This window comes from Petromyzon marinus, chromosome 66 (genome assembly GCF_048934315.1).
Source record: "Petromyzon marinus isolate PM22_M1 ecotype Great Lakes invasive population chromosome 66, UKy_Petmar_22M1.pri1.0, whole genome shotgun sequence".
In the NCBI taxonomy this organism is placed as follows: Eukaryota; Metazoa; Chordata; class Hyperoartia; order Petromyzontiformes; family Petromyzontidae; genus Petromyzon; species Petromyzon marinus.
Window position 1 is genome coordinate 2,619,850 of NC_133732.1, and position 26,792 is coordinate 2,646,641.

Sequence of the window (26,792 nt, forward strand, 5' to 3'; positions counted from 1 at the left end):
GCGTCAGTAAGTTAAGGACTTCCCGTCAATGCATTCGTTTGGCAACCAGAAGCCAATGGCAGCTTCGCTGCGAGCACCCGATGGATACGGAACTTGCGGTCATTGAAAGGTTTAGGCAGGTTACCAACCCCCGACCCCTCAGTTCCCCCCCTTCCCTCGCAAACCCATCCAGAGCCCCCGATAGCCGTTGTGGTGGCTGCGGGCGTCTCTCGAGGCGTTCGTTTTGACGCAGTGCCATTGCTCAACAGCACACCACCACCAGGGTTGTTTTGTCACCCAAACAACAACAACAACAACTCACTCAGTTACTCATCCACTCACTCACTTACTCACCCAATCCAGTCACTCAACAATTCACTCTCCCATTCACTCGCTCATTCAGTCATCCACTCGCCCAAGTACTCAGCCAATAATTCACTCAACGAGCAACAAAACCGCCATTCGCTACTAAGTGGAGGTGACGTCACCACGACGCTTGTGCCAGGCTATGTGCATGTTAAGGCCACGTGAAGTGTCGAACGCCCACTGGAAGGAGGTCACGGGACAGACCCAGCAGGTGCCACGGGTCGACTGACTGAGATGACTGGCTGATGCTCCACCTGTTCCCCCTACTGTGTCAACTTGCTGTGCTTTAACCGCCCGGCTCTCCGCTCGTTGTTGTGAGCGTCGCTCCTCTGCCCTCCGTTTGTTGTTGGAGGACGACTGCCTCCAACTGCCCAGGAGCGTCCTTCACGAGCCTCCTCCACAGAGCCCGATCTTGACACCGCTGGCACCAGATATTGGCAAATCCACTCAGCTCCGCATCTTCTTGTACCACATCACTCCATCTCTCCTCTAGCGCATGCCACGCCCGTTTAGCCCTCTCTATCCGGCCGAACAAAGGCTGTTTGGGCATGCGGTGGGTGGACATGCGGGCTGCATGACCCAGCCAACGCAGCCTTGCCAAACACATATACACAGACGTGCATACGTACACACACACACAGGGGTGCTTATATAAACGGGCACTTATCCTCACCGCAGTGGTTACCACCTTCAGCTGGAGAAGAGAGAGACCGAGAGAGACAGAGCAACTGTGAGTTCATACAGAGGCACACACACAGAGACACACACACAGAGATGCACACACAGACACAGGTAAACACAGATATACATTGTGACAAAAATCCCCCGTATAGCCTTAACAGACTGTTGGGGCAAGTGTTGTTAGCGATCACCTATGAAGGCCGGCACTGTGGCACACGAGGGGGTGGGTGGTCTATATCACGCCCGGCCGCCTTTGTCTCCCCAGTGGCGATGTTTACTACACACCGCACCAGGTACTCATTTGAGGCTGAGTCAACCTAGGGGAGGACCAAGACCGGTTTAGAGAATCGTCACCGGTGTTGGTAACCATGAATGGGAATCGAACTCGGGTGGCACTAGACACACAGAGGTATACTTTGATATACACGTAGAGACACGCAGAGATACACTGAGATACACACAGATACACACACACACGGGGATACTCTGTGGTACACAAAGAGACACAGAGATACACTGAGATACACACAGAGATGACATGAGATACACGGGGATACACTCAGATACACACAGAGACACACACACGGGGATACTCTGAGGTACACACAGAGACACGGGGAAACACTGAGGTACACACAGAGATAATATGAGATACAAAGAGAGAGACAGGAGGATACACTGAGATACACACAGACACACACAGGGATACTCTGAGATACACACAGAGACACACACACACAGGGATACTCTGAGATACACACAGAGACATACACACACGGGGATACCCTGAGATACACACAGAGAGACACACACACGGGGATACTCTGAGATACACACAGAGACATACACACACGGGGATACCCTGAGATACACACAGAGACACTCACACACGGGGATACTCTGAGATACACACAGAGACATACACACACGGGGATACCCTGAGATACACACAGAGACACACACACACGGGGATACTCTGAGATACACACAGAGACATACACACACGGGGATACCCTGAGATACACACAGAGGGACACACACACGGGGATACTCTGAGATACACACAGAGACATACACACACGGGGATACCCTGAGATACACACAGAGACACTCACACACGGGGATACTCTGAGATACACACAGAGACATACACACACGGGGATACCCTGAGATACACACAGGGACACACACACACGGGGATACTCTGAGATACACACAGAGACATACACACACGGGGATACTCTGAGATACACACAGAGACATACACACACGGGGATACCCTGAGATACACACAGAGAAACAGGGATACACTGATATACACACAGACACACACACACACGGAGATACTCTGAGATACACACAGACACACAGGAATACACTGAGATACACACAGAGACACACACACACAGGGATACCCTGAGATACACACAGACACACACACGGGGATACCCTGAGATACACACAGACACACACACACGGAGATACTTTGAGATACACACAGAGACACAGGGATACCCTGAGATACACACAGACACACACACACGCACACACGCAGATACTCTGAGATACACACAGACACACAGGGATACACTCAGATACACACAGACACACACACGGGGATACTCTGAGATACACACAGACACACAGGGATACTCTGAGATACACACATACACACACGGTTGTTTCCGCCGATTTCCAATTTTGTTACGTTTTGCTCTGTTTTCTATGCGGCTTTGTTATAATTTCTCCATGATTTTTGCTCTGATTTCAATTCCCTACACTGCTGTGCTTTAATTGTATTTTTCCCCCTAATCGTTTTGGTAACCCATGTCAATTAAAGTGGCGCAGCGGTGGCTAGGAGATGTGAACAACTTCGCCAGGTGTACAGGAGGTCGTGGGTTCTATCCCGACCCTGACAATGCGTGCTGTATATTTGGAGTCTGTGTCTCTTTCTCCCCGTGGATTACTCTCCGAGTCCTCCCGTTTTCCCCTCCTCATGTATGCGTTGAGAGTTATTTGGCTACTGCTCGACATTTCCACGTGATAGTGAGCCCACTTCCTCGAGCTCATCATTTGTGATAGGCGCTGTTTTTGAGTTGTACGCCTTTTGGCGTCTTCTGGTCCAACACCAATGGAGACTAGGCTCTAAGAAAAGCCGTCTCGGGTGTGGACCAATCAAATTCAAAGACAGTGCATATTATTATCAGAGTTGTCTTTTTTGTTTGCATTTTGACTGCTTGTGTTGTGGTTATTGCATACATGATGCCTTGAATAAAGGTATCGGTTTTTGTGCCAGTTAAAAGGGTAAAACCTATTCCTATATCTTGTTACTGGCAAAGGAGGTCTCATAATGTAGTTGTCACCTGGTTACATAAAATCAACGCGTAACTTCGGTTAGAAGTCTCAATTATCCATGCGAGTGACAGGGAGGATGCCCGCGAATTATTCAAACATCATGGATAATTAAAACGTGTAACAATTTTCCAGCGGATCTCTACGTCAAAACCCCACTAATCTCGGTGTAAATGATGTTTCAGTTAAATGAACTTGAAGAATCTGAGCTGCTGGTGACGTTTATGATATGGTCCTTGTTACCTGTTATGTTGAGCACAGTTGTTACATAAATGCCATGACTTGCAGCAAAGATGTTTTATGGAACTGCCGTCTTACAATGTACGTATACAATATCCAGTTTCTGATGTTAAGTTAAAGCAACACGCTGACGTTTCTCTGCCATAGCACAGTTTCGTAAATTATAACTCACGAAACAAATGATTGGATGGATCGCTCGCAGCGAAGCACAGGTGACGATATCGATTGTTACTCTTTTGATTTAGAGCGAATTACTTAACGATCGATGATGCTCGTGCTCAGCGATGACTCGGCCCACTAAATGGATAATAGCAGAGCCACAGCCAATCAAACTCCACCCCAATAGTGTAACGATAAGGCAACAACTGTATTGTAGAGGAGATTGTGTAGATTTCGTATAGACCGGAGCAATATATTTGTTCGCTTTATGCACACGCGTGTGCGACGTATAATGAACATTTCCAAAAGTAATTATGGTATCAATTTTATTTAGGTTAAGAAAATTGAGTTTCGTAAATTAAAGCTCACGAAATAAAAAACCGTTGGATAAATCGCAAAAAACGAAGTGCAGCTGACGATTTCGATTCATTGCTCTTTCGATTTAGAACGAACCAGTTCCCGACCGACCGATCGATGATGCTCATTCTCAGTGACGTTAACTCTTTTCTGGCTCCCGTCCACTTCTCTCTCCACTTGGAAAATCCCTCCCACAGCCTCTATCTTCCCCAAAGTTTCTTAAAATAATAAAAAAATAATCATCATAATAACTCCGTTCAAATTAAGAAACGTGTCAACTGCTATCCGTTACACCTTCAACAGTGCTGTTTGTTGCAGGAGGAATGGGGGTGTTTGTCTTTGGGCCTGTGCTCAGAAACTAATAAAGCATAATTATTTTATCTCTTACATCTCTCTATTCCCCCCGTCTCTCCACCCTCTCCTCTCTCCCACTCTCCCTCCATCCTCTCTCCACAATCTCTCTCTCTTCGCTCTCTCTCCCCTTATTTCCCCTCCCCATCTCCCTCTCTCTATGCACCCCCTCGTTCCCCCCCTATCTCTCTCCACCCCCCTCTCCACCATATATCTCCATCATCTCTCTCCACTCTCCATCTCCCCCCTTTCTCCCTCTCTCTCTCCACCTCCCCCCCCTTTTTCCACCATCTCTCTCTCCCCTCTCTCTCCACCCTCTGTCTCTAGAGAGAATGTCTCACCTCCACCACCTCCTCCTCCTCCACCTCCTGCTGCTGCTGCTCCTCGTTCCAACACTAGGAGCGGTCAGGGCACAGAGCCGCAGAAGCAGGGGCATTCAGAGCTCCAAAGGATTGCCTCCAAAGGAGAGTTCTAACGCCAAAGGATTGCCAATAAAGGGAAGTTCTAACACTGGTGGATTGGCTACAAAGGGAAGTGCTAACACTGGTGAAGTGGCTACAAAGGGAAATTCTAACGCTGGTGAAGTGGCTACAAAGGGAAGTTCTAACCCTGGTGGATTGGCTACACAGGGGAGTTCTAACGCTAGTGAAGTGGCTACAAAGGGAAGTTCTAACACTGGTGAAGTGGCTACAAAGGGGAGTTCTAACACTGGTGAAGTGGGTACAAAGGGGAGTTCTAACACTGGTGAAGTGGCTACAAAGGGGAGTTCTAACGCTGGTGGATTGGCTACACAGGGGAGTTCTAACGCTAGTGAAGTGGCTACAAAGGGAAGTTCTAACACTGGTGAAGTGGCTACAAAGGGAAGTTCTAACGCTGGTGAAGTGGCTACAAAGGGAAGTTCTAACACTGGTGAAGTGGCTACAAAGGGGAGTTCTAACACTGGTGAAGTGGCTACAAAGGGAAGTTCTAACGCTGGTGAAGTGGCTACAAAGGGAAGTTCTAACGCTGGTGAAGTGGCTACAAAGAGAAGTTCTAACACTGGTGAAGTGGCTACAAAGGGGAGTTCTAACACTGGTGAAGTGGCTACAAAGGGAAGTTCTAACGCTGGTGAAGTGGCTACAAAGAGAAGTTCTAACACTGGTGAAGTGGCTACAAAGAGAAGTTCTAACACTGGTGAAGTGGCTACAAAGGGAAGTTCTAACGCTGGTGAAGTGGCTACAAAGGGGAATTCTAACGCTGGTGAAGTGGCTACAAAGGGGAGTTCTAACACTGGTGAAGTGGTTACAAAGGGAAGTTCTAACGCTGGTGAAGTGGCTACAAAGGGAAGTTCTAACGCTGGTGGATTGCCTACACAGGGGAGTTATAACACTGGTGGATTGGATACAAAGGGAAGTTCTAACGCTGGTGGATGGGCTACACAGGGAAGTTCTAACACCAGTGCGTTGACTACACAGGGGAGTTGGGTGGCCAAAAGCAATCTCACCAGTGATCTGGGCTCTAACGCAACAGACTCCACTGAACAGCAGAGTTCCAACACCAATTACACTGTTGCGCAGGGTAGTTCTAACGCCCTGGGGATAAAAGGCTTGCATATGAATGCCATCAGTGTAACTGCACGTGGGAATTCTAACTCCAGTGGCATCCATTATGACGATCACAACGTAACACAGGGCAGTTCTAACACCCATAAAATAAGGGTGTTAGAACACCCTTATTCTAACGAAATTAACTTGAATAAATGGTGGAATTCTAACGCCAGCAGTTTAACTACATTCGCTGGTTATAACACTCGCTTGGAAGTGAAAGACATCCGTTCTAACGCAAGTGACCCATCTAAACAGAACAGTTCCAACACCCATAATGCAACGCCACATCGCAGTTCTAACACCAGTGATGAAACTTCACGTGGCAATTCTACCACTGATGACATAAGGGAACGCATCCATTTAATCGTTATTGGCTCGGCTACAAAAATAGGTTCTAACGCTCGCCATGTCTGGGAGGGTGGGAGCAATCAGACTGACTCAAACGTCAATCCGAGATCTAATGCCACTGACTCAGCTCTACAGAGCAGTTCTAACACCAATGACTCCGCTCCACAGAGGAGTTCTAACACCCCTCAATCAGCTACGCAGAGCAGTTACAACGCTCCTGACTCAGCTACACAGAAAAGTTCTAACGCCAGTGAATCTGCTCCACAAAGGAGTTCTAACGCCACTGACTCAGCTGCACAGACCAGTTCTAACGCCAATGACTCAGCTGCACATGGCAGTTCTAACACCACTGGAACAAATGAAGACATCCATTCTAGTACCAACGGCTCAACCCCAACCAAGCAACAACACCGTTCTAAAGCCCTGGTGACGGAAGGCGGCCAGGATCCTGGTGCTGGCGTTCTGGCGGTGAAGGATGGTAAGGAGAATACCTCAGGAGATGGAAGGGAGTGAGTGAATGGGTGAGTAGGAGAGTAAGTGGATGAGTGAATGAATAAATGCGCGTTTGAGTGGGAGAGTAGGTGGGAAAGTGGTTTAGAGAGTGTTCGGCAAAATAACCCCCTACCTTGACTGTGGTGCCAAATGGTAATGCTGTGATGAGCAATGCCATGGGGGGAAGCCAATTTCAATCGGCTATTCCCCTCATGGTGTTTGTAGCCACCACAGCGGCCAATGGGATCTCTGGATGGGTCTGAGGGGCTGGTAACCCCACCACCTTTAACCCAAGTACCACTAAAGTACATGGAAAAAATCTAACTAAGCTTGTGCTGGAGGCCCCGGGGGCACAGGCATCTATGACGGATCCTGGCCAAACCCCATTTGGCGGGGTCAGAACAGAAAAAAAACCACTGCGAGTGGCCAAGTGGAATGTTGAAACCTTAACTGTGAAGGAAAGGCTGCCACTCCTCTGTCTGGAGCAGAAACGGTACCGCCTGAATCTCTGTGGCATTCTGGAGGTCCGGTAGACCGGCTCTGGCTCCAGTTACTATGAGGGGTGGAGTCAGGGGCGGAGCCAGGGGGGGTGACAGGGGTGGTGACATTCTGCGTATAAGTGTACCACACTCGGTCTGGCGACTCCGTGCAACTGCAGTGTCAGAGTATGTCGCCAACCGATGGCGTCTAGTTCAACAGCCTGACTCTCTAATCATTCTTGAAATAAAAATTTGTTGAATGTCACCCCGACCTGAAATCCTGGCTCCACCCCTGGGTGGAGTGGCTATTCTTTTTAACAAAATAATTAAGGGGGCATGGGAGAGTGACAGTGAGGTGTGAGAAGCTGTAAGCTCCAGGTAACTCTGGGCTCACCTCTCTGGGCTCACCTCCCCATTAAGGGGAGGTGAGGAATGGTGGTGGTTACTTACACCCCCACCAAAGATGAACATCAGTGGAGGGATGCAGGCAAAGCCAATGAGTCAGATGCCTTCTTTGACCTCCTGTCACAGGTGCTAGCTAAAGTGGGTCCTCGGAATAGAGTAATCCTGTTGGGTGACTTTAATGTAGCTGATACCTGGGCTGGAGTGATTGGTAGGCATTTGTCCAGATCATATTAATAACAATGGAAGGTGGCTGCTAGACTTCTGTGCAGCCCATGGGCCTCTAATTACCAACACGCTGTACCGGCATTGGTGCATCGACACAACATTATGGATGCACGCCAGGTCCAAGCAAGAACATCTGCTGGACTATATAGTGACGGAACAGCGGATGCGGGCCCATGTCATGGACAACAGGACCTGCCGTGGATCTGATCTGCCCACTGACGATCGGCTTGTCATGTGTAAGATGTTCCTGCCATCCTTCCACTCCGGTGGTGGGTGTACATCCAGGACCCCATTCAAACCCACAGTGCCCTGGTTTCAGGTAGCTGATGAAAGTTTCAAGTGTGAATGTTATCATTGCCTGCAGCTGGGGTTGGCATCGTCCCTCCATCTTTCTGATGCCGATGGGAAATGGGGAAGGTTTAGGACTGTGGCTAATGCAGATGCATTGTCTACTTTGTGTACATAGTTAAAATCTCCGCAGAGACCCTGGCTGACATAGGTGTTCCAGTTTTGCTGAGAAAAAACGGCAGGCCCACTCTCACCATCTACAGCATCCCACGTTGGAGAATGAGGAGGCTTACTGCAGCCTTTGTTCGGAGGTTTGAAGAGCCGTGTGGCCCTGCAAGGATGGGTGGTGGTCGCAGGTTGCTGCGAGACGGAGTCTGCCTCAGTAGCTCGCGATCACAAATCACTCTTTAATTACATGAAAAAGTTACTTTTAGCACCACACCTATCATCATGCTTAGAGAAAAGTCAGGTGATCCGACCTCCAATCCCCAAGAAAAACTTTGCAGATTTGTAGAGCATTTTTGTGAGGTCGTGGGGGAGGGAAAAATCCCTCAGCACAGATAACATCATGTTGAGGCTGCGGTGCCTCAAATATTTGAAGAAGTAATCACCCCCTGTGAGTGGTTGGCTGAAGTGCCATCTGTTGAGGAAGTACGGAAGATAATCCGGAGGGACCAGGAAAAGCACCAGGCAGAAATGATCTCCCAAGCAAACTTCTGAGGGATGGTGGTGTTTTGATACATACTACCTTATACAACATCATAATGACAGTCTGGACCTCTGGACGGGTTTCGCAAGATAGGAAGGGTGCTCTTTAAGAAAGAGGACCACACATACTGTAACATCTACAGGGGTATCTCCCTCCTCAGTGTGCCAGAGGTTCGTGGAGCCTCAATTTGGTTGCAGGCCAGGGAGGTCCTTACACATATGCCATATTTTCAGTCCTTCTGCTACAACAAAATACAACAGAGATGTAGGGAATTCCAACAGGACCTACATTTCTGTTTTATTTACCTGTGCAATGCCTATGATACCATTAGTAGGCCTGGGCTTGGGGTTGTTCTTCATGCTTTCAGAGTCGCTGACTCTCTGCTCACAAAAATTTAGGACCTACATGATGGTGGGCGGGCCTGGGTAAAGCTACGTGGCTGTGAGCCAAAGCCATTCCCTTTTCACTTTGGAATGCGACAGGGATGTCCTCTGGCACCGACATTATTTAACATATTTTCTGGCCACGTCGTTCGAAAATCTTTCCATGGATGTACCGGAGGAATTTCTTCTGGTACAGATACAATGGAAGGCTGATCGCTGCTCAGGTGCGGTCTAGAGATGGCTCTCTATTGGTAAACCATGCTATGTATGCCGATTATCTGGTCATTGTGCTCACTCAGAGGAGGAATTGAACGCGCTGCTGCTGAACCTGGAGCGTGCCACTAAGAGATGTAGCCTTACCATCAGCCCCTTATAACTAAGCACCTGCCTGGGTATGTTGTATTATGAAACACTTCACCCCCTTAACCCCCCATTGGTTTGTCGTTGTGGAGAAAGTGGATAGGTTTCCATACCTGGGCAATGTGCTTATGTCCAGCTATAGTTTGACAGCAGAGCTCTCACTCTCAATCAGTCGAGCAGAATTGTCTTTTCATGGACTGCGTAATGCTGTGTGGAAATTATATGGTCTATCACTCCACACGAAGCTTTGAGTCTTCTGGGCCATGGTCTTGCCCTCCCTTCTCTACGCTTTCGAAATGTGGACCCCATTATTGGAACATTTTTGCTGGTTACAAACATTCAGGCTAGCCTGCCTACGATCCATCCTGGGGTTAACCAGGCTGGATTGTGTTAGGATCTCACAATCCTTGAAAGATCTGGATACCATGCCATTGGTGAGCTCCTCCGACAGACAAGGCTGTGTTAGCTGGGTCTTGCAGCCCGCATGTCCAGCCACCGTATGCCCAAATAGTTTTATTCGGCTGGATAAAGGAGGCGAACGGGCGCGGCACAGGTTAGAGATGAGATGGAATGATCTGGCATGAAAGGATATGGAGCTGAGTGGACGTGCCAATAACTGGTGCCAGCCACGTCAAGATCGGCCTCTGTGGAGGAGGCTCGTGAATGACGCTGCTACTGGGCAGTTGGAGGGAGTCGCCCTCCAGCAACAATGGAGGGCAGAGGAGCGACGCTGACAACAATGAGCAGAGCTCCCGGCGGCTAAAACACAAGTTGGCACAGAAGGGGGCACAAGTGGTCAATCAGCCATTCATCTTAGTTAGTCAAACCATTAAACCTGGTTCTTTCCCGTGACCTTCTGTCAGCCAGTGTTCGACACTTCACGTGGCATTAAAGTGCAAATAGCCTGACACAATTGCCGTGATGTCACCGCTACTTAGTAGCAAATGGCGGTTAGTGTTGTTGGTTGAGTGAATTCATGAGTGAGCAGTTGGGTGAATGGATGAGTGAATGAGTGGGAGAGTGAGTTGGTGAGTGACTGGGTTGAGTGAGTTATCGGGTGAGTGAGTTAGTTGGTGGGTTATTGGGTGAATGAGTGACTGAACGAGTGAGTTATTAGGTCAGTGGGTGAGCGTATGAGGAATTGAGTTGGTGAGTGGGAGCGTGGGTAGTTGAGTGACTGGTTGAGTGAGTGATTGGGTGAGTTTGCAGGTTATTTGGTGAGTGGGTGAGTATGTGATAAGTAGATGACTGGGTGGGTGTGTAGGTGAGTGAGCTAATGGGTGAATAGGTGAATGAGTGGATGGGTGAACAAATGAGTGGAAAAGTTGGTAGGTGAGTGACTGAGTGAGTTTTTGGGTGAGTTGGTAGGTTATTGATTGGTTGGTAAGTAGGTAGGTAAGTGACTGGGTGAATGATAGGGTGAGTGAGCGAATGGGTGTGCTAGTAGGTGAGTGGATGGGTGAACTAGTGAGAGAGTGGGTGGGTGATTTACTGGGTAGCGAAATGTTTAGCGCGCTGCGCTACAAACCCGGCGACCCGAGTTCGATTCCACCAGTGACTATTTTCTGAACCGATCTGGGCCTCCCCTAGGTCGATTAAACCTCAAATTAGTACCTGGTGCGTGGTGTAAATATCGCCACTGGGGAGACAAAGGTGGTCGGACGCGGGTAGTGTTGGACAACCACCCCCACCATGTGCCGTGCCAACCTTCATAGGTGCTTGCGAATAGCACTTGCTCCAACAGTCTGTTAAGGCTACATGTGGATCTTGGTCCTTGTCTTTGGGTTAGTGAGTTATGGGTGAGTGAGCAGGTGGGTTCTCGGTTGAGTGGGTTAGTAGGTGGGTGAGAGGGGTGAGTTGGTGACCAATGGAGTTTCTGGACAGGTGCGATGGGCCAGGAAAAAAACCCTCCGCCTTCAAAAAAAGTTACCAAAACGCCACACGTTAAAGATTAAAGCACAGTCTGTTCTCCTAATAACGCGATAGTTTCGTTCCTGAAGAACACCGCGTTATGGGGGGGAATCGCGTTATAATGAACAATATACAATGCACGGTGTAAAGCACGGTCCGTGGTAATGCGCGAGCTGCGTAACGCAGGGCCTGAACAAAGACCGAGGTCCATCTTCTTTGGTTCTTTCGGTAAAGTCACCACGTAGAATGAGAATAAAATGATAAATTGATAAAATAAAATAACACAATAATATTCTCACGACGTTTCGGCCACAACACAATGCGGCCTTAATATTATCGTGTTATTTTATTTTATCAATTTATTATTTTATTCTCATTCTACGTGACTTTACCGAAAGAACCAAAGATGATGAATCATTGCAGTCACGAAAGCTTTAAATCGAAATTTAAAGACCGAGGTGCTTTGTGGGCAGCATCCAAGAAGCATCCAGCGGCACCCTCATGTTTTGTGCGATGATGATGCTGCTACGCTGAGGCAGCAGCCGTTATAACTGTAGTGGGTTCTAATCAGCTGCACACGAAGACTTGGAGGCAACACGTTTATCCATTAACACAACCAACACTGCTCAACGTTCCAAGGTTAACTCTGTACATTCCGGATAACTACGTACATTAAGGGTTAACTACGAAAAGTGGTGCGCGTTTTGGCGTCATCTGGTCCAACACCACGTGAGACGAGGCTCTTAAGAAAAGCTGTCTCGGGTGTGGACCAATTCATTTCAAGGACAGTGCCAATACATTATCAGAGTTATGTTTTTTTTTGTTTGCATTCCGACCGCAGGTATTGTGGTCAATGCAAACATGACTCCTTGTGAAAAAAAAGTGTCAGTTTTGTTACCAGATTAAAAGGGTTAAAAAAAACAATTATCATATTTTGCTACCGGCAAAGGAAGTTCCAATGGTGTGGTGGCCACCGTCGCTAACCACTTGAACGGAATCACTATATGGTTGAACCAAAACAGCCCCCCATTCACTCGGTACTGTCGCTGCACAGTAGTGACACCATTTGTGTCACTACACAACCACCGCTCATTCTGACTCGCTGCGACGTAGTTCCATTCAGCTCGACCACGTTATGTGTATATGTCGAATTTCCGGAATCCGCGTTATGGAAAAAAAAACGCGTTCCCTAATTACATTTGTCGCGTTTTTTGTATGTATCTATCTTGCCACTGTCTACGTGTCGCCTTCTTGCCCTCTAGGTTATCAATCTCTGCTGTCTTTCTCTCTCTCTCTGTTCCTCCTTCTCTTCCTTGTGCTCAGCCCACACTTTCGCTTCCTATCCTATCCTCGCCCACCCCCCTTTCACTGGAACAAACGTTCCCCCTATCCACATTAGACAGTAAGCTTCACTCACTAGGTTTCTGCTCCTCACTCACAACTCTCTTATTGTTACCCCTAGCTCACCCCTCAATCTTCTCCTCATAGCCACCACCGTTACTTATCCCTCTTCATAATCTCATTAACACCATTCATTCAATCCATTCATCGTTTACTGTCAGAGTAATGATAGTCATTATTTTCAATATATGGCTATTACTCATTAACTGCCATTCATTCGTTCCATTCATCATAGTTTACTGTCATCTATTTCATTCACCTAATCCCCACTGTTTCATTCACATGTCTGAGTCACTCAGAGACACTAATAGTAGGAGGCACTCTATTCATTATCGCCTTCACACGTACGAGGAGTAACTACACTATGGTCAGGACAGCTAACAGGCTGCCTGACTAACAATGCCGAGGAGTATTCGTGGTTCTTTCGGTAAAGTCAAACATGACTTTACCGAAAGAACCAAGAATATGAATCACTGCAGTCACGAAAGCTTTAAATCAAAATGTAATGCCGAGGAGGTGAAGACGGTGACGAAGACTTCAGCAGCACGGCGGGTTCCACTCCAAACAATAGCCCCGAACCTTGCTCGTGGTCCCCTTTCATCGCACCCAGCGTGGCCCCGATCCGCCCTCGACCACGCCCCCCCCTTCTAGAACCTACTAGAAGTTTCCCGGGCTTCACCTTTGCTCCACATCCCTTTCTCCGGCTTATCACATGACCCGCTGGGAGACAGGGCTGCTGCAACAGCAGATCCCCTTCTCTGGCAGAAACCAGCGCTACAACCCATAGTGACCCATTCCGTGTCACTACATATGTACCCTTATATTCTTGGTTCTTTGGGTAAAGTCACGTAGAAGGGAAACAATAAAATAATACAAAAGATGGATTCTGGCTTAGCAATCATTGGAAGGATTTGATAAACTATTTCGGGTCTTAATTGATTGTTCACGCTTACGGTGGCTTTCAGACCGCATCCATTACTTTCGTCTCCCCCCTTCTCTTTTCCGAACATAGATGTACTCGTCCATCTGAATAACTGCCAAATCGCTCTCCGTGGTGCTAACGTTAAAAAACCGCCACTTTTTTCAAATTTCCTTGCTATGGTTTTCACATCTGATGATGATTGCTCGTGTTCCACTCGGAACGTCGTGAGAATTTTATTGTTTAATATTTTTATTATTTTATTGTTTCCCTTCTACGTGACTTTACCGAAAGAACCAAGAATATGAATCCCTGCAGTCACGAAAGCTTTAAATCAAAATATGTACCCTTGTTAATTATTGTTGAATTAAGGCGCTATATAATATATCCCTTTAAGATGAGAAAAGAAAATACAATATATATCCAATTCGCTCATATGCTCGAGGCTCCAAGAAGGGAGGAACCTAAGATATCTCCTGGTGAAAGCCAACATTTTTGGCAGAGTCCAGGAAGAGAACGAGCTAGGGCCTTTATCCAATAGGCAACAGTAATACGCACTGTGCCTGGGGACTACTCACTCACCCACTCATTCACCCACCCATTCACTCACTCACTAATTCACCCACCCAGTCACCCACTCACCAGGGCCGAATTATCCAATAGGCCGCAGTAGCCACTATGCCCACGGACTACGAAAAAGCAATTTGACTACTTTTTTGTCTGAAAATGCTTTTTTAACCAAGATATCTTCTTGAATATATATGTATATAGCAGGGATAGGCACAGTGTATATGCAAAGAGGCAGAGTCATGTAATTGTCAGTCGTTTTTGTCATAAGGTGAGAGAGAAAATAACACCGGTGATTAACTTTTCGAGATTTTTTTCATTGAAGAATTATCAAGAACATCTTAAAATGGCGTTTTTCGCACAATCTCATTCATTATTTTTGCCGCTTAATTTTGTTGGCTGCTCATTTCAATTCATTCGCAGTGGTCTGCGGCACACAGCGCGCTCCCCATAGAATGAGGGTACATACTAAATAATGAACCATATCATCAGTAACGAAATCTTGTCCAAAAGAATGGAACGAATTACTAACACGTGAAATGAGCAGAGTGACAGCGGCGGTGGTAGTGGCATGGGCAGCAGTACCAACGGTTGGAAAGTTAAATTTTGATTTAAAGCTTTGGTGACTGCAGTAATTCATATTCTTAGCTCTTTCAGTAAAGTCACGTTGAAGGGAAAGAATAAAATAATAAAATATATATAAAACAATAAAAATTCTCACGACGTTTCGACCATAATGCAAACGGTCATCATCAGGTGTGAAAAACCAATGGCAAGAAACATTTGAAAGAAGTGGCGGTTTGTATTTATTTATTTATAAAAACCGTTAGCACCATGGGCAGCGATTTGGCAGTTTGTTTAGAAGGACGAGTCCATCTATGTTCTGAAAAGAGGAGGGGGGAGACGAAAAATTAATGTATGCTGTCTGAAAGCAACTGTAAGCGTGAACAATCAATTAAGACCTGAAATGTTTTATCAAATCCTTCCAATGATTGTTAAGCCAGAATCCATCTTCTCGGTTGAAATTGTCTCTGTGCTTGGAAAGTTACCACTGAACGCCTACGAAACAGAAATGCCTAGGGCCTACAAGAACCTTCGTCCAGCCCTGGAATGAACCCCAAAACTCCCTCGCCTCGGAGGTTCACTCGGGAAGCAGCTGGCCAGGTGGACTTCCCGAACGCTTTCGGCCAGGGGCACCTGCGGTGGCGATCCACTGAGACGTTGCAGTCACCCAGCGGGGGCGACGCTTGAGTCTACCACCTGGAGCAGCGTCGTCATGTGACACCTGCCTGCCAACCCTCCATCGATCTTCATCTCAGCTCACTCAGCCAACCAATCAAAGACAAAGATTCCCCCCCCCCCACATAGTCTGAACAGACTGCTGGGGGCAAGTGGATTTCAAAAGCGAGTTGCAGCAGCGCCTGTGAAGGCCGGGCATTGTGGCACACGAGGGGGTGGGTGGCCAGCACCACGCCCTACACGATGTTTACTACACACCGCACCCAGCTGACTCATTCGAGGCTGAGTCGACCTAGGGGAGGCCCAGGACAGGTTCAGATAATCGTCACCAGTAGTGTTGGTGGCCATGAGCGGGAATCAAACTCGGGTCGCTGCCCGAGGTTCGTAGGGCAGGGCAGCGCTAACCGCTGCACTGCTGCCCACCACCTCCACCACCACCACCTTTATCATTTCTTGTCTTGGCTGCCTAGCTGCGTCCATTCACGTTGCCTGATTAATTACACGCCTTTGTGTTCTCCCGACTTGACTATTGCAACGCATTACTGATTGGGATTCCGAACGAGGTGCTCGGTAGACTTCCGTTCGTTCAGAATGCTGCTGCTGCTGCTGCTAGAACGCTTTACACGAAACACCATCTCGTGAGCACATCACACCCCTTGCATTGGATGCTGCTATTGACCTACAAGGCTGTCACAGCACTTTGAGATTATTGATTAAGAGTGATATATAGATGGAATTATTATTACTATTACTATAAGGAGCTTCAGGTCTTCTCAAACCATAGCAATGCCCTCCCTTCATCTCTGCTTACGAAACGTGGACCGCTTTGCCAGATCATCCACAATGCCCGGTTTCAAAACATTCGGGATGGCTTGTCTACGAATCCCACTTTGGCTTTAATTTTAACCAGGCTCGATTGTGTGAGGAGCTCACAGAATCCCTGTGCAGTGACACCCAACAGAGTAGTCTTCAATAATGTGAGTTTTTATTTCTTCAAGAATGAGCCACGATCTTCAACGATTCCCTTCATTCCAAGCATCTCAAGGTCTTGCCTTTTCCCCCCACTTATATATCCATCAAACCCCTTTCTCGAAGAGTTACCTTCCATTTTCCCTCCAGCTAATCACCTTTCAACTTTCTCTAACGGATCCCAACTGTCCGCACTGTAAATCGTCCTCTGTTTTCCACCCTTTCCATTTTGTATGTATCCTCCAATCCTCTTAGATTTCCCTGCCTCTAACCAATTCCCTTTCAGGCGCCGTTAAGTTACCAATCAGAGGGACTTGTTTTTACTTCCTGATTATCTGTGTCACGCGGTGTCCACCACGTCAGGTGGAGTGTCGTTGGTAGTGATACAATCTCTACACTTGAAAGATCTGGACATGGCCCCAACCAGTGAGGTGCTTCCGGCTTGTGAAGCTACACGAGGGCTTGGTCATTATAAGTGTAGCCGGTCTGCCTTGTCCCCTCTCCTCCCGCGGTGAATCCTTGCGAGAGAAGGGGGACAGGTCGGCTAAATAGACAACAATAATAAAGTTCTGAGACGACGATCAGTTAATGTACTCTGCATTGTGGTTCTGTCCTCCGGAGAAGTGGGCAGGGCTGGATGAAGGTTCTTGTAGGCCGTAGGCATTTCTGTTTCGTAGGCCTTCAGTGATAACTTTCCAACAGTTGCAACTGCTGCCCATGCCACTACTTGTGCCGCTGTTACTCGCTTGTTTCACGTGGTACTTCGTCCAGCCGCTGGACAGATGTCGTTACTCGTTCATTCATTATTTAGTCTGTCCCCTAATTCAACGGGAGCGCACTGTGTGCCGCAGATAAGCAGATATAATTTGAAACACTGCGCCTATCCTTGCTATATAAATATGTATTCAAGAATAAATAATATTGGTAAAAAAATTATCACGCAAACAGAAAACATGGTATTTTTTTACGTAGGCCCTTTAGTTTTTCGTAGGGCATGGGCACCGTGCTATTGGATAATAGAGCCCTTTAAGTTTGGTGGAGACTCCACAACAGCTGAGACACTAGGGTAGGGGTAGGGTGGTTTGTCAAATGGCGAAACTTTATTTTAAAGTGTTCCTCACAAGGGCAGTGGTGTTATATGCAATAGCGGATCAGAAACACACCACCCCTCCCACTACGTCACAAACACCGCAGCTCAATTTATTAGCCCGGAGGTCAGCCCCTGAAGCTAAATGTGGGGGCGTGCCCCATCCTCTACTGTGTACGTTGGGGTTTGGAGTCCAATCGCTTACCTATGACTGGTACCAGCGGTGTCATGATTGGCATCTGCTGAGGATGAGGCTCGTGAAGGACGCTACTGGGCAGTTGGAGGTAGACGCCCTCCAGCAACAACGGGGAGTAGCATGAGTAGGATGAAGAGCTGAGTGCGCACTCACCGGCCTCTGTTGAGGAGGATGAGGAGCCTCGTTAAAGGCGCTGTAAGGAATGGTGGAGGTAGGCGCAGGGATCAACAGCAGAAGGCAGCAGAGAAACGCTCTAAACAACGGGACGAATCGCAGCAAGGCAATGGAGGTGCACCTTAAACTAAATGAATAAAACACTTTTAAATAATTGACTTAAAGCTTTCGTGACTGCAGGAATTCATATTCTTTGGGCCTTTCGGTAAAGTCAAGTAGATAGGTTCAAATTCATAAATATGCAATAAACAAAAAACGACGACGTTTCGATCACCACAGACTGTTTCTGGCTGCGTTCAGGAGCTTCCCTCCCCTCTTTTTTCCTCCTGTCGTAGTGTTTTTGTTTATTTTATATTTTTTTTTATTAATTTGAACCTATCTACGTGACTTTACCGAAAGACCCAAAGAATAGTTTAAATAATTATTACTGTACCAGGTAAGGCCCCCACTGAGCACTATAGAACTTATTTTTGAGAAGCGGACCTGGCTATCAGAAATGATGGCTCAAAGAAGTAGCGGCTTATGATCATCACGTGGACATTTACAGCAGCAGCATCAGCCAAGTACTCTGAACGCGTGACGTTGATTCTAAATGTGGAGGGAAAACCTGAAGGACCCGGAGAAAAATCCACGTGACGTCCACGGGGAGAGAGCAGGAGAGAGAGAGAGGAGCAGTGGACGCTGGAGGAGGCCGTGTGCTCGGTGGCAGAAGACGGTAGAGAGCTCTGCATGCAGATCTGAGCTACCCGTCGGAGGCCGTAGGACTGCGAGAAGGGCTGGGTGCAGATGCAGCACTTGTCGTAGTATTTTTTTAAACAAATATTACATAGAGAACAGGGGGAACATAGACATAGAGTAGGGAGAGGCTAGAGAGAGAGAGAGGGGGGTCGAGAGAGGGGGTACAGAGAGAGGGAAGGGGTAAGAAGGAGGAGAGCAGAGCGTAAAATCTTTCGTGAAATCTTTCATTTATAAGGAGGGGCGGGGGGGGCACATAAAGCAAAGCATTGAAAACATAAACTAAAAAAAAAACAAATGATGAACGAAACGAAGTGCCGACTACACCGAGCATCTTCTTGTTTCCTCTGATTGTAAAAAAAAAAGAAAAGATAAAAATAAATGAAAACTTCAAATATACAGCAGGCATCAGGGTCAGGATCTAAACCACGACCTCCTGCATATCAGGCGAGGTAGTTAACATCACGTCACCGCAGCATCCTTTGCAAGTGACGCCCGTGACCTCCTGCCAGCGAGCCTTTGACGCCTCAAAGTACTTATGTGTGTACTCTTTGGTTCTTTCGGTAAAATCACGTAGGTATAAAATAAAAAAAATCACGACGTTTCGGGTTTCAACACAAGCTTTCCCACCTGATGATGGACGCTTGTGTTGCGCCCGAAACGTCGTGATTTATTTGATTTTCTACCTACCACGTGACTTTACCGAATGAACCAAATAAAGAGTGTGGATTCCTGCAGTCACGAAAGCTTCAAATCAATACTTATGTATGTGTATGTGTGTTGAAGTTCTTTCGCACCGTACCTAGCCAACCGCGCTAATCAGAGGTGCAGGAGGAAGGACAAACACACTAAACACAAAAGCAGTTTTAAATAAATTATTTTCAATCTAGAGTTGTTGGGTGAATGGGTGAGTGAGTGAGTGGGTGAGTACGAGTGAGTGGGTGAGTACGAGTTAGTAAGTGGGTGAATCAGTAGCCGTGAGTTAATGAGTGAGTGGGTGGGTGTATGATAGTAGATGATTGTGAGTGACCCACGTTTAATCTTCTCAGGATTTTCACGAAGAGAAGAATTTAAGACAAGACCGACAAGTCAACCAGAGACTCCAGACTGTGAGAGACGAATCCTTTACTTATCACACCCACCACACTCACCACACTCATCATTCTGACAACAATGTCCCTTCCTCGTCGCACGTAAAAGATGTTAAGGTTGGCTTTAAACGTCACATTATATACAGGCACTCCTCTACTTACGAGCGAGTTAGGTTTCTGTTCGTAAGTAAATTGTTCGTAAGTCCAACTTTTCTCCTGTTGATTCCAAACATGTTGTACGGCATGTACACTAAACACGGGGAATGGCGTTAAAATTAGTATAATCTCCTGTAGATGCCACTGGTTCTTCATGTTCTGCAGATGTAGATGCCACTGGTTCTTCATGTTCAGCAGATGTAAAATTGGACATACGGACAGGTTTGTTCGTATTTTATTTAAGATCCTAAGTCGAATGTTCGTAAGTAGAGGAGTCCCCTATACATCTAAATCCTGTTTAAGGCCAAAAAGTGTTGTTGATGACTATGTTTGGGTTTTTGTTTTGGTTATTTGTGCTTGTGGATCACTGCCATACACATCAGCATCACCAGCGCATCTGTAGAATCTCATAGCGTTCATTCTTCATGACTTTGCCCTTCTCTGCCAGTCCCATAATGAATACGCAGACGATGCCTCCTTAATATGGGCTCTCTGGTCCTCCACATATTGAAATACACGTTTATGTTATTGCACGTAACTATAACGAATTATGACTTGTCCTGATTATTTTTCTGGCGTCACGTTAACTACATCGCCTGGTATACAGGAGGTCGTGGGTTCGATTCTGACCCTGATGCCTGCCGTATATTCGGAGTTTGTGTGCCTTTTTCCACATGGTCGAGTGGATTTATCTCCGGATCCTCCAGTTTTTTTCCCTCTACATTGAGAATCAACGCCAGGCATTTAGAAAACTTGTGCATTTCCACGAGTGGTGAGGATAAGCCACTGTCGTTGAGTTATCATTTGTGACAACCTGGTCACTTCTGAAAAAGAGCTACATAGCTCAGTTGGGCCATACCTGATAAATAAAAATAATGACTGTTCAGGCTTTGCGACAATGAGATTGTTTTGATTTAAAGCTTTCGTGACTGCAGGGATTCATATTCTTGGTTCTTTCGGTAAAGTCACGTAGAAGTGAAACAATACAATAATCCAAATATAAAACAATTAAACAATTATTGTTATTATTAATAAAATAATACAAAAATAATACAAATATAAAACAATTATTGTTTTATATTTATATTGCTTTATTGTTTCCCTTCTACGTGATTTTACCGAAAGATATTCTTGGTTCTTTCGGTAAAGTCACGTAGAAGGGGAAAAATAAAATAATAAAAATATAAAACAATACAATTCTCACGATGTTTCGACTGCAACACGAACAATCATCATCAGGTGTGAAAACCACAACAAGAAAATTTGAAAAAAGTGGCTCTCACGACGTTTCGACTGCAACACAAGCAATCATCATCAGGTGTGAAAACCACAACAGGAAAATTTTACCGAAAGAACCAAGAAAAATGAGATTGTTGTTACAATGATGAAACGTGGTGGCAACCGTCGCTGGTGATGATTTGCTGTGTCGTACGGTTGTCCCAAATTTGCCCCAAGCGGTTCCTGGCCCTTTAATGAGCAGTTATGCCTCTGCCGCAGGCAACTGCCATCACCCTGGCTCAGTGGGCGACCCAGCGATTGGTGGAATCGGACCAACGTCTCACAGCATCAGCCTCGTGTGGGAGACGGCAGAGGGGGAAGAGATGGCGTTGAATTGGGGGGATCCACCAAAAAGTTGGGAGACGGGAGAGTGGGAAGGGACCAGTGTTGACGACGATGCCTACATGGCGAAGGGAGAGAGGGGAGAGAAGGGAGAGGTGGGAGAGATGGGGATAATGGGAGCGAGGGGGACGAGAGGAGAGAAGGGGGATAAGGGAGAAAAGGGGGAGGCGTTGGTGAGGGAAGAGAATTCCGAGGAGACTGCGCGCGCGGAGAAGGGAGAGAGTGGCGAGAAGGGAGAGCCTGGGGCGAGGGGAGAGACGGGGTTGAGGGGAGAGAGAGGGGCGAAGGGGGACATTGGACCGAGCGGAAAAAAGGGGGAGACCGGGGCGTGGGGAGAACAGGGAGAAACGGGGCCCGCAGGGGAGAGTGGAGCGATGGGAGTCCCAGGGATGGACGGCCCCAGGGGTCCGAGGGGAGAGAAGGGAGAGACGGGCCCCAGGGGTCCGAGGGGAGAGAAGGGAGAGACGGGCCCCAGGGGAGGGAGGGGCGCTGATGGCGCTCACGCTAAAAAGGGAGAGAAGGGAGAGGATGGGGAGAGGGGGGAGCCTGGGCCCCCTGGGATCCAGGGCCCCCCCAATGAATCTCAGCTCACCGACGCCTTCTCGGCAAAGATGTCGCACGAGGTGGCTGCGCTCTACAGCAACCTCGCAGACAACCCTCCTCAGTCGCTGACCTTCGACTCAGTGCTCACGAACACGAGGCACAGCTACGACCCCGAGGAGGGCCACTTCACGTGCGTGGAGGAGGGCGCCCACTTCTTCTCGTTCCACGTGCTGCCCCGCCTCTCCATGCCACCCCTGCGCGTCAAACTGGTGAAGAACGAAAGCCCGATGTTGGTGGTGTCGTCGTCGTCGTCTTTGTCGGCGTCATCAGCGTCGTCGTCACTGTCCACCCCGCTGAGCGGATCGACCGTGCTCATGCTCAGGAAGGGAGACCAAGTGTGGCTGAGTGCAATGCCGTCGAGCAACGGCCTCCACGTGGACGAGTTCACCGATTGCTGCTTCACGGGATACCGCCTCTAACGGCAAATACATTTTGTCGTGATGATGCTCTAGAGTGTGTATGTGTGTGATGCTTTGAACACAAACACACACACACACGCGCACGGGTATATATTACCTATTTGTACTGCAAGCTTTGCCGGTAACTTAAGATTTTAAAAACGCAGTGTTTTTTTTGTCTGATTGGATTACTCTGCAATTATTATTATTTGCTTTTTATCATAGTTCTTCATTTGATTGGAATGTCGAGAGTATTATTACCAGCCTTTATATTTCTCTTAGATTATTTTTATCCATATTTTATTTTTATGTACAGCGCTATGAAAAACAGTAGATCATCGATTATCTGGCACGCAATTATCCGGCTGCTTCCAACATTATCCAGCGGTCCCGGGCGAATCCAGAAAAACCGCTACGTTCGCTTGACCAAAGTAGCTACGCTTTATTTTCGTGTCAAATATTACATTTAGTATCATGGGACCTTTTTTTCCAGTATCAAAGTATGAAAACTAAGAATAGGTTTTAACCTTTCTGGTAATGTTCAAACACCAAACCTTTTGCAAGGAATCAAGTCTGCATTAAGAGGCCGTCCATAAATGACGTCACGCGATTTTGGACGATTTTTGACCCCCGCCCCCAATAGTCACACGGCGTCACAAAAGTCAGACCCCCCCTCAAATATGACGTCACAAGGCGCTGCCCCTCCACCCCCCAAAAAAGAAAAACATGCTTCAAATCGCTTTAAACTATTGTCATTGTAGTGCGTACTTAATGTGGCGCTGCACTCTGCTGTTGTAGGAGAAAACATCTATTAAAAAGTATATTTAATTAAGTAGAACGTGTTGTCTATATGTATTTAAAGCTGCGCATTTTGATGTGACGTCACATTTCTCAAACCCCAAACCCCCCTTGTCACACATCGTCATAAATGTCTGACCCCCCCAAGGATGCGTGACGTCATTTATGGCACCTAACCACACACACAAACAAACATGGTCTGATAATTATGCATGATGCATTGTCTTTGAAACGGATTGGCCTACACGCGGGACAGCTTTCTTAATGGACTGGTCTCGTATCTATTTGCCGTTTTAACATTTTAACACGACCTGGTTTATTGCTAGAAAAGGTAAAATCTCACATTATATACAGCATGTTATACACTACATAAAACAACCTAAAGAATCAAAATACTGCACGTATATACATTTTTCATGACGGATAACTACAGGAACAAAAACTGTAAATTTACACTGCGATCCGGCGAGAAGTGAGTTGTGTAATTCGGCGTTCGCATTTGTCCAGCGATCATCAAACGCAATCGTGTTGTTAAAACCAGAGCGTAGTAGTACTACGTACACCACCTCATGGAGAGCCTTCGAGATTAGAGTGGTAAGTATGGTACATCATTAGACCTCCTTTGTCAGTACCAAAATATGGAAATAGGGTTTTTCCCCTTTGTTCTGGCAACAAAACTGAAACCTTTTTACAAGGAATAATGTGTGCATTAACCACAATGCTTGTGGTGAAAATGCAAACAAAAAACACACTGATAATATTTGCATTGTCCTTGAATCTGATTGGTCCACATTGGCGTCCTCTGGTCCGGCACCAATTGCGACGAGGCTCTAAAGAAATCCGTCTCTGGTGTGGACCAATCAGTTTCAAGGACAATGCTTATGTTATCAGAGTTTTTTTTATTGCATTTTGACCACAAGTATTGTGGTTAATGATTCCTTGTAAAAAAAAAGGTTTCAGTTTTGTTGCCAGAAAAAAGGGTAAAAACCCTATTGTTAGGTATGGTACAGTAAATACAGCCACTTTTTAGAGTAGGATATATATTTTTCTCCATTTGTATGTTCATTTTATGCCATTTACACATAAGACAAATTCTAAACGCTAAAAACAACGTATACACAACACCTAAAAACATAACGTCATGCACAAATGTGCAAAAAATAAGCAATTTAAAATCATTATGATTAAGCGATTATCTGAAATAAAATAAATCAAATCACGACGATTGCTTGTGTTGCAGTCGAAACGTCGTGAGAATTGTATTGTTTCATATTTTTATTATTTTATTGTTTCCCTTCTACGTGACTTTACCGAAAGAACCAAGAATATGAATCCCTGCAGTCACGAAAGCTTTAAATCAAAATTTTACGATAAGAGTAGGTTAATGCTCCAATGCAACGACTGGTTAGTGCTGAATGAGTTAACTAATTGGTACCGTAAATAATTTGCATCGTTCGCACCCTACGGAGACGGCCGTGCTAATCGGAGGTACTGGTGGAAGGCTATCAAACAGAGCTCCATGTAATTTGCATCGTCCATAACCAGGGGTTCGGCAACCAAAATTAACACGAAAAGCCCATTTTTTCGAATTAGGTAACAACCAAAAACGTTCTCTATATTTCAAGAGGCCGCAAATGCAACGTTGGTGAATACGAGATGGGGGCGCTCATCGATACAAAACATCACAGAAGCCAGTGCCTTTAAAGAACCGCGTATGCCTCCGGCGTAGCACAGATTACCGGACACCTGCCCATGGTGAACTGCGTCTAATACAGGCCGAGTAGCTGCAAACCAATGGGATGGAGGCAGCCAGCGACTATCAACAATTGCCCAAGCTTCTGCAGTCATATATATGTCAAGGCCGTAATTATAATATATATTGGGGGGGACACATCCCCTCCCAAAATTAAAATATGCTCAAAATGTCCCCCCCCAATATATTGCTATAAACATATAAAAAAAGAAGTAATAATTGCTATGCTATGTAAATTAAAAACAACAATTTGCTAAACCTTTGTCACAATATCTGGACTTGTCTTCATATAAATCAATACATGGATTTCTGTTCATATGATTGTGGTTATGGTTGTACTTTATTAATCCCTAATCTCAAACATTGCATACAATGAAACAAAAAATGGTAAAAAGTAAAAACAGAGGAATGTAATACAATACACTAAGACATTATTGGTAAAAAAAAAGTCCATCCCATGTGTTAGTGATTATTTTTTTAAGGCAGGAAATGGCAGGAAATTCGTTTTCAAATGTAGATATTTTTCTGGGTTGGGACCCCCAGACCCCCTGGAAAGATTTGGTCTCCCCTATGTTGACTCCATGGCTACGGCCTTGATATATATGGAGATGTTTTCAGACTAACTTTATTAGTTTTGTTGTTGTTGCATGCGTGTGAGAGTATACCGGAGTACCCCTTTTAGAAAACCTTCATTCAGTGATTGTCGCCGTTTTGGTTTGTGATTTTTTTTCTGTACTGCTCGTAGGAATAAAGATTAATTTCAAAGTTGTTCGACCGCGTTTCACTAAACGTAATCACCCATTCAGCCACACACTCACTTATACACTCAATCACTCACTCATTCATCCGCTCACACACTCGTCAACCCACTCACTCACCAACTCACCGACCCACTCACACATTAATTCACCCACTCACTCATACATTCACCCGCGAACTCACCCACCGGCTCGCCCACCTTCTGACCCGCTGCACGTGTAACTCACGACACCGATTTCTGAGTCACCCACTCAGCCACATTCTCACTTATATACTCATTTACCCACTCATTCATCCGATTACACACTCACCCACCCACTCACTCTTTCACCCACTCAGCATACTGCAGGTCAAAACAAAATACTCACTCATTACACTCATCCACTCCATCACTCAAAAAACCAAGGTCCCCCATATAGCGTCAACAGACTGTTGGGGCAAGTGCTGTTAGCGAGTACAGCACCTATGAAGTCCGGCAATGCGGCACACGAGGGGTTGTGTGGACAGCACCACGCCTGCTCGCATTTGTCTCCCCAGTGGCGATGTTAACACGCCGCAGCAGGTACTTGTTTGAGGCCGAGCTGACCCAGTGGAGGCCCAGACCCGGTTAAGATAATTGTCACAATATGGCCGTTAGCAGGAATCGAACTCGGCTC

The 26,792-nt window shown here is 46.5% G+C and overlaps 1 protein-coding gene across 2 annotated transcripts; it reads left to right on the forward strand.

Annotated features, from left to right (window-relative positions):
- Positions 1–969: 969 nt before the first annotated feature.
- On the forward strand, positions 970–26,142 carry LOC116956580 (uncharacterized). Of its 2 annotated transcripts, XM_076054400.1 has the most exons (4): positions 970–1,075; positions 4,813–6,897; positions 20,008–20,067; positions 21,703–26,142. In XM_076054400.1, the coding sequence occupies exons 2-4, from the start codon at positions 4,818–4,820 to the stop codon at positions 22,845–22,847; spliced, it is 3,285 nt and encodes a 1,094-aa protein (XP_075910515.1). In that variant the 5' UTR covers positions 970–1,075; positions 4,813–4,817; the 3' UTR covers positions 22,848–26,142. The 2 variants fall into 2 exon arrangements, with proteins under 2 accessions (XP_075910515.1, XP_075910516.1); XM_076054401.1 differs by lacking the exon at positions 4,813–6,897 and having other exon boundaries at positions 1,034–1,075.
- The last annotated feature ends 650 nt before the right edge of the window (positions 26,143–26,792 follow it).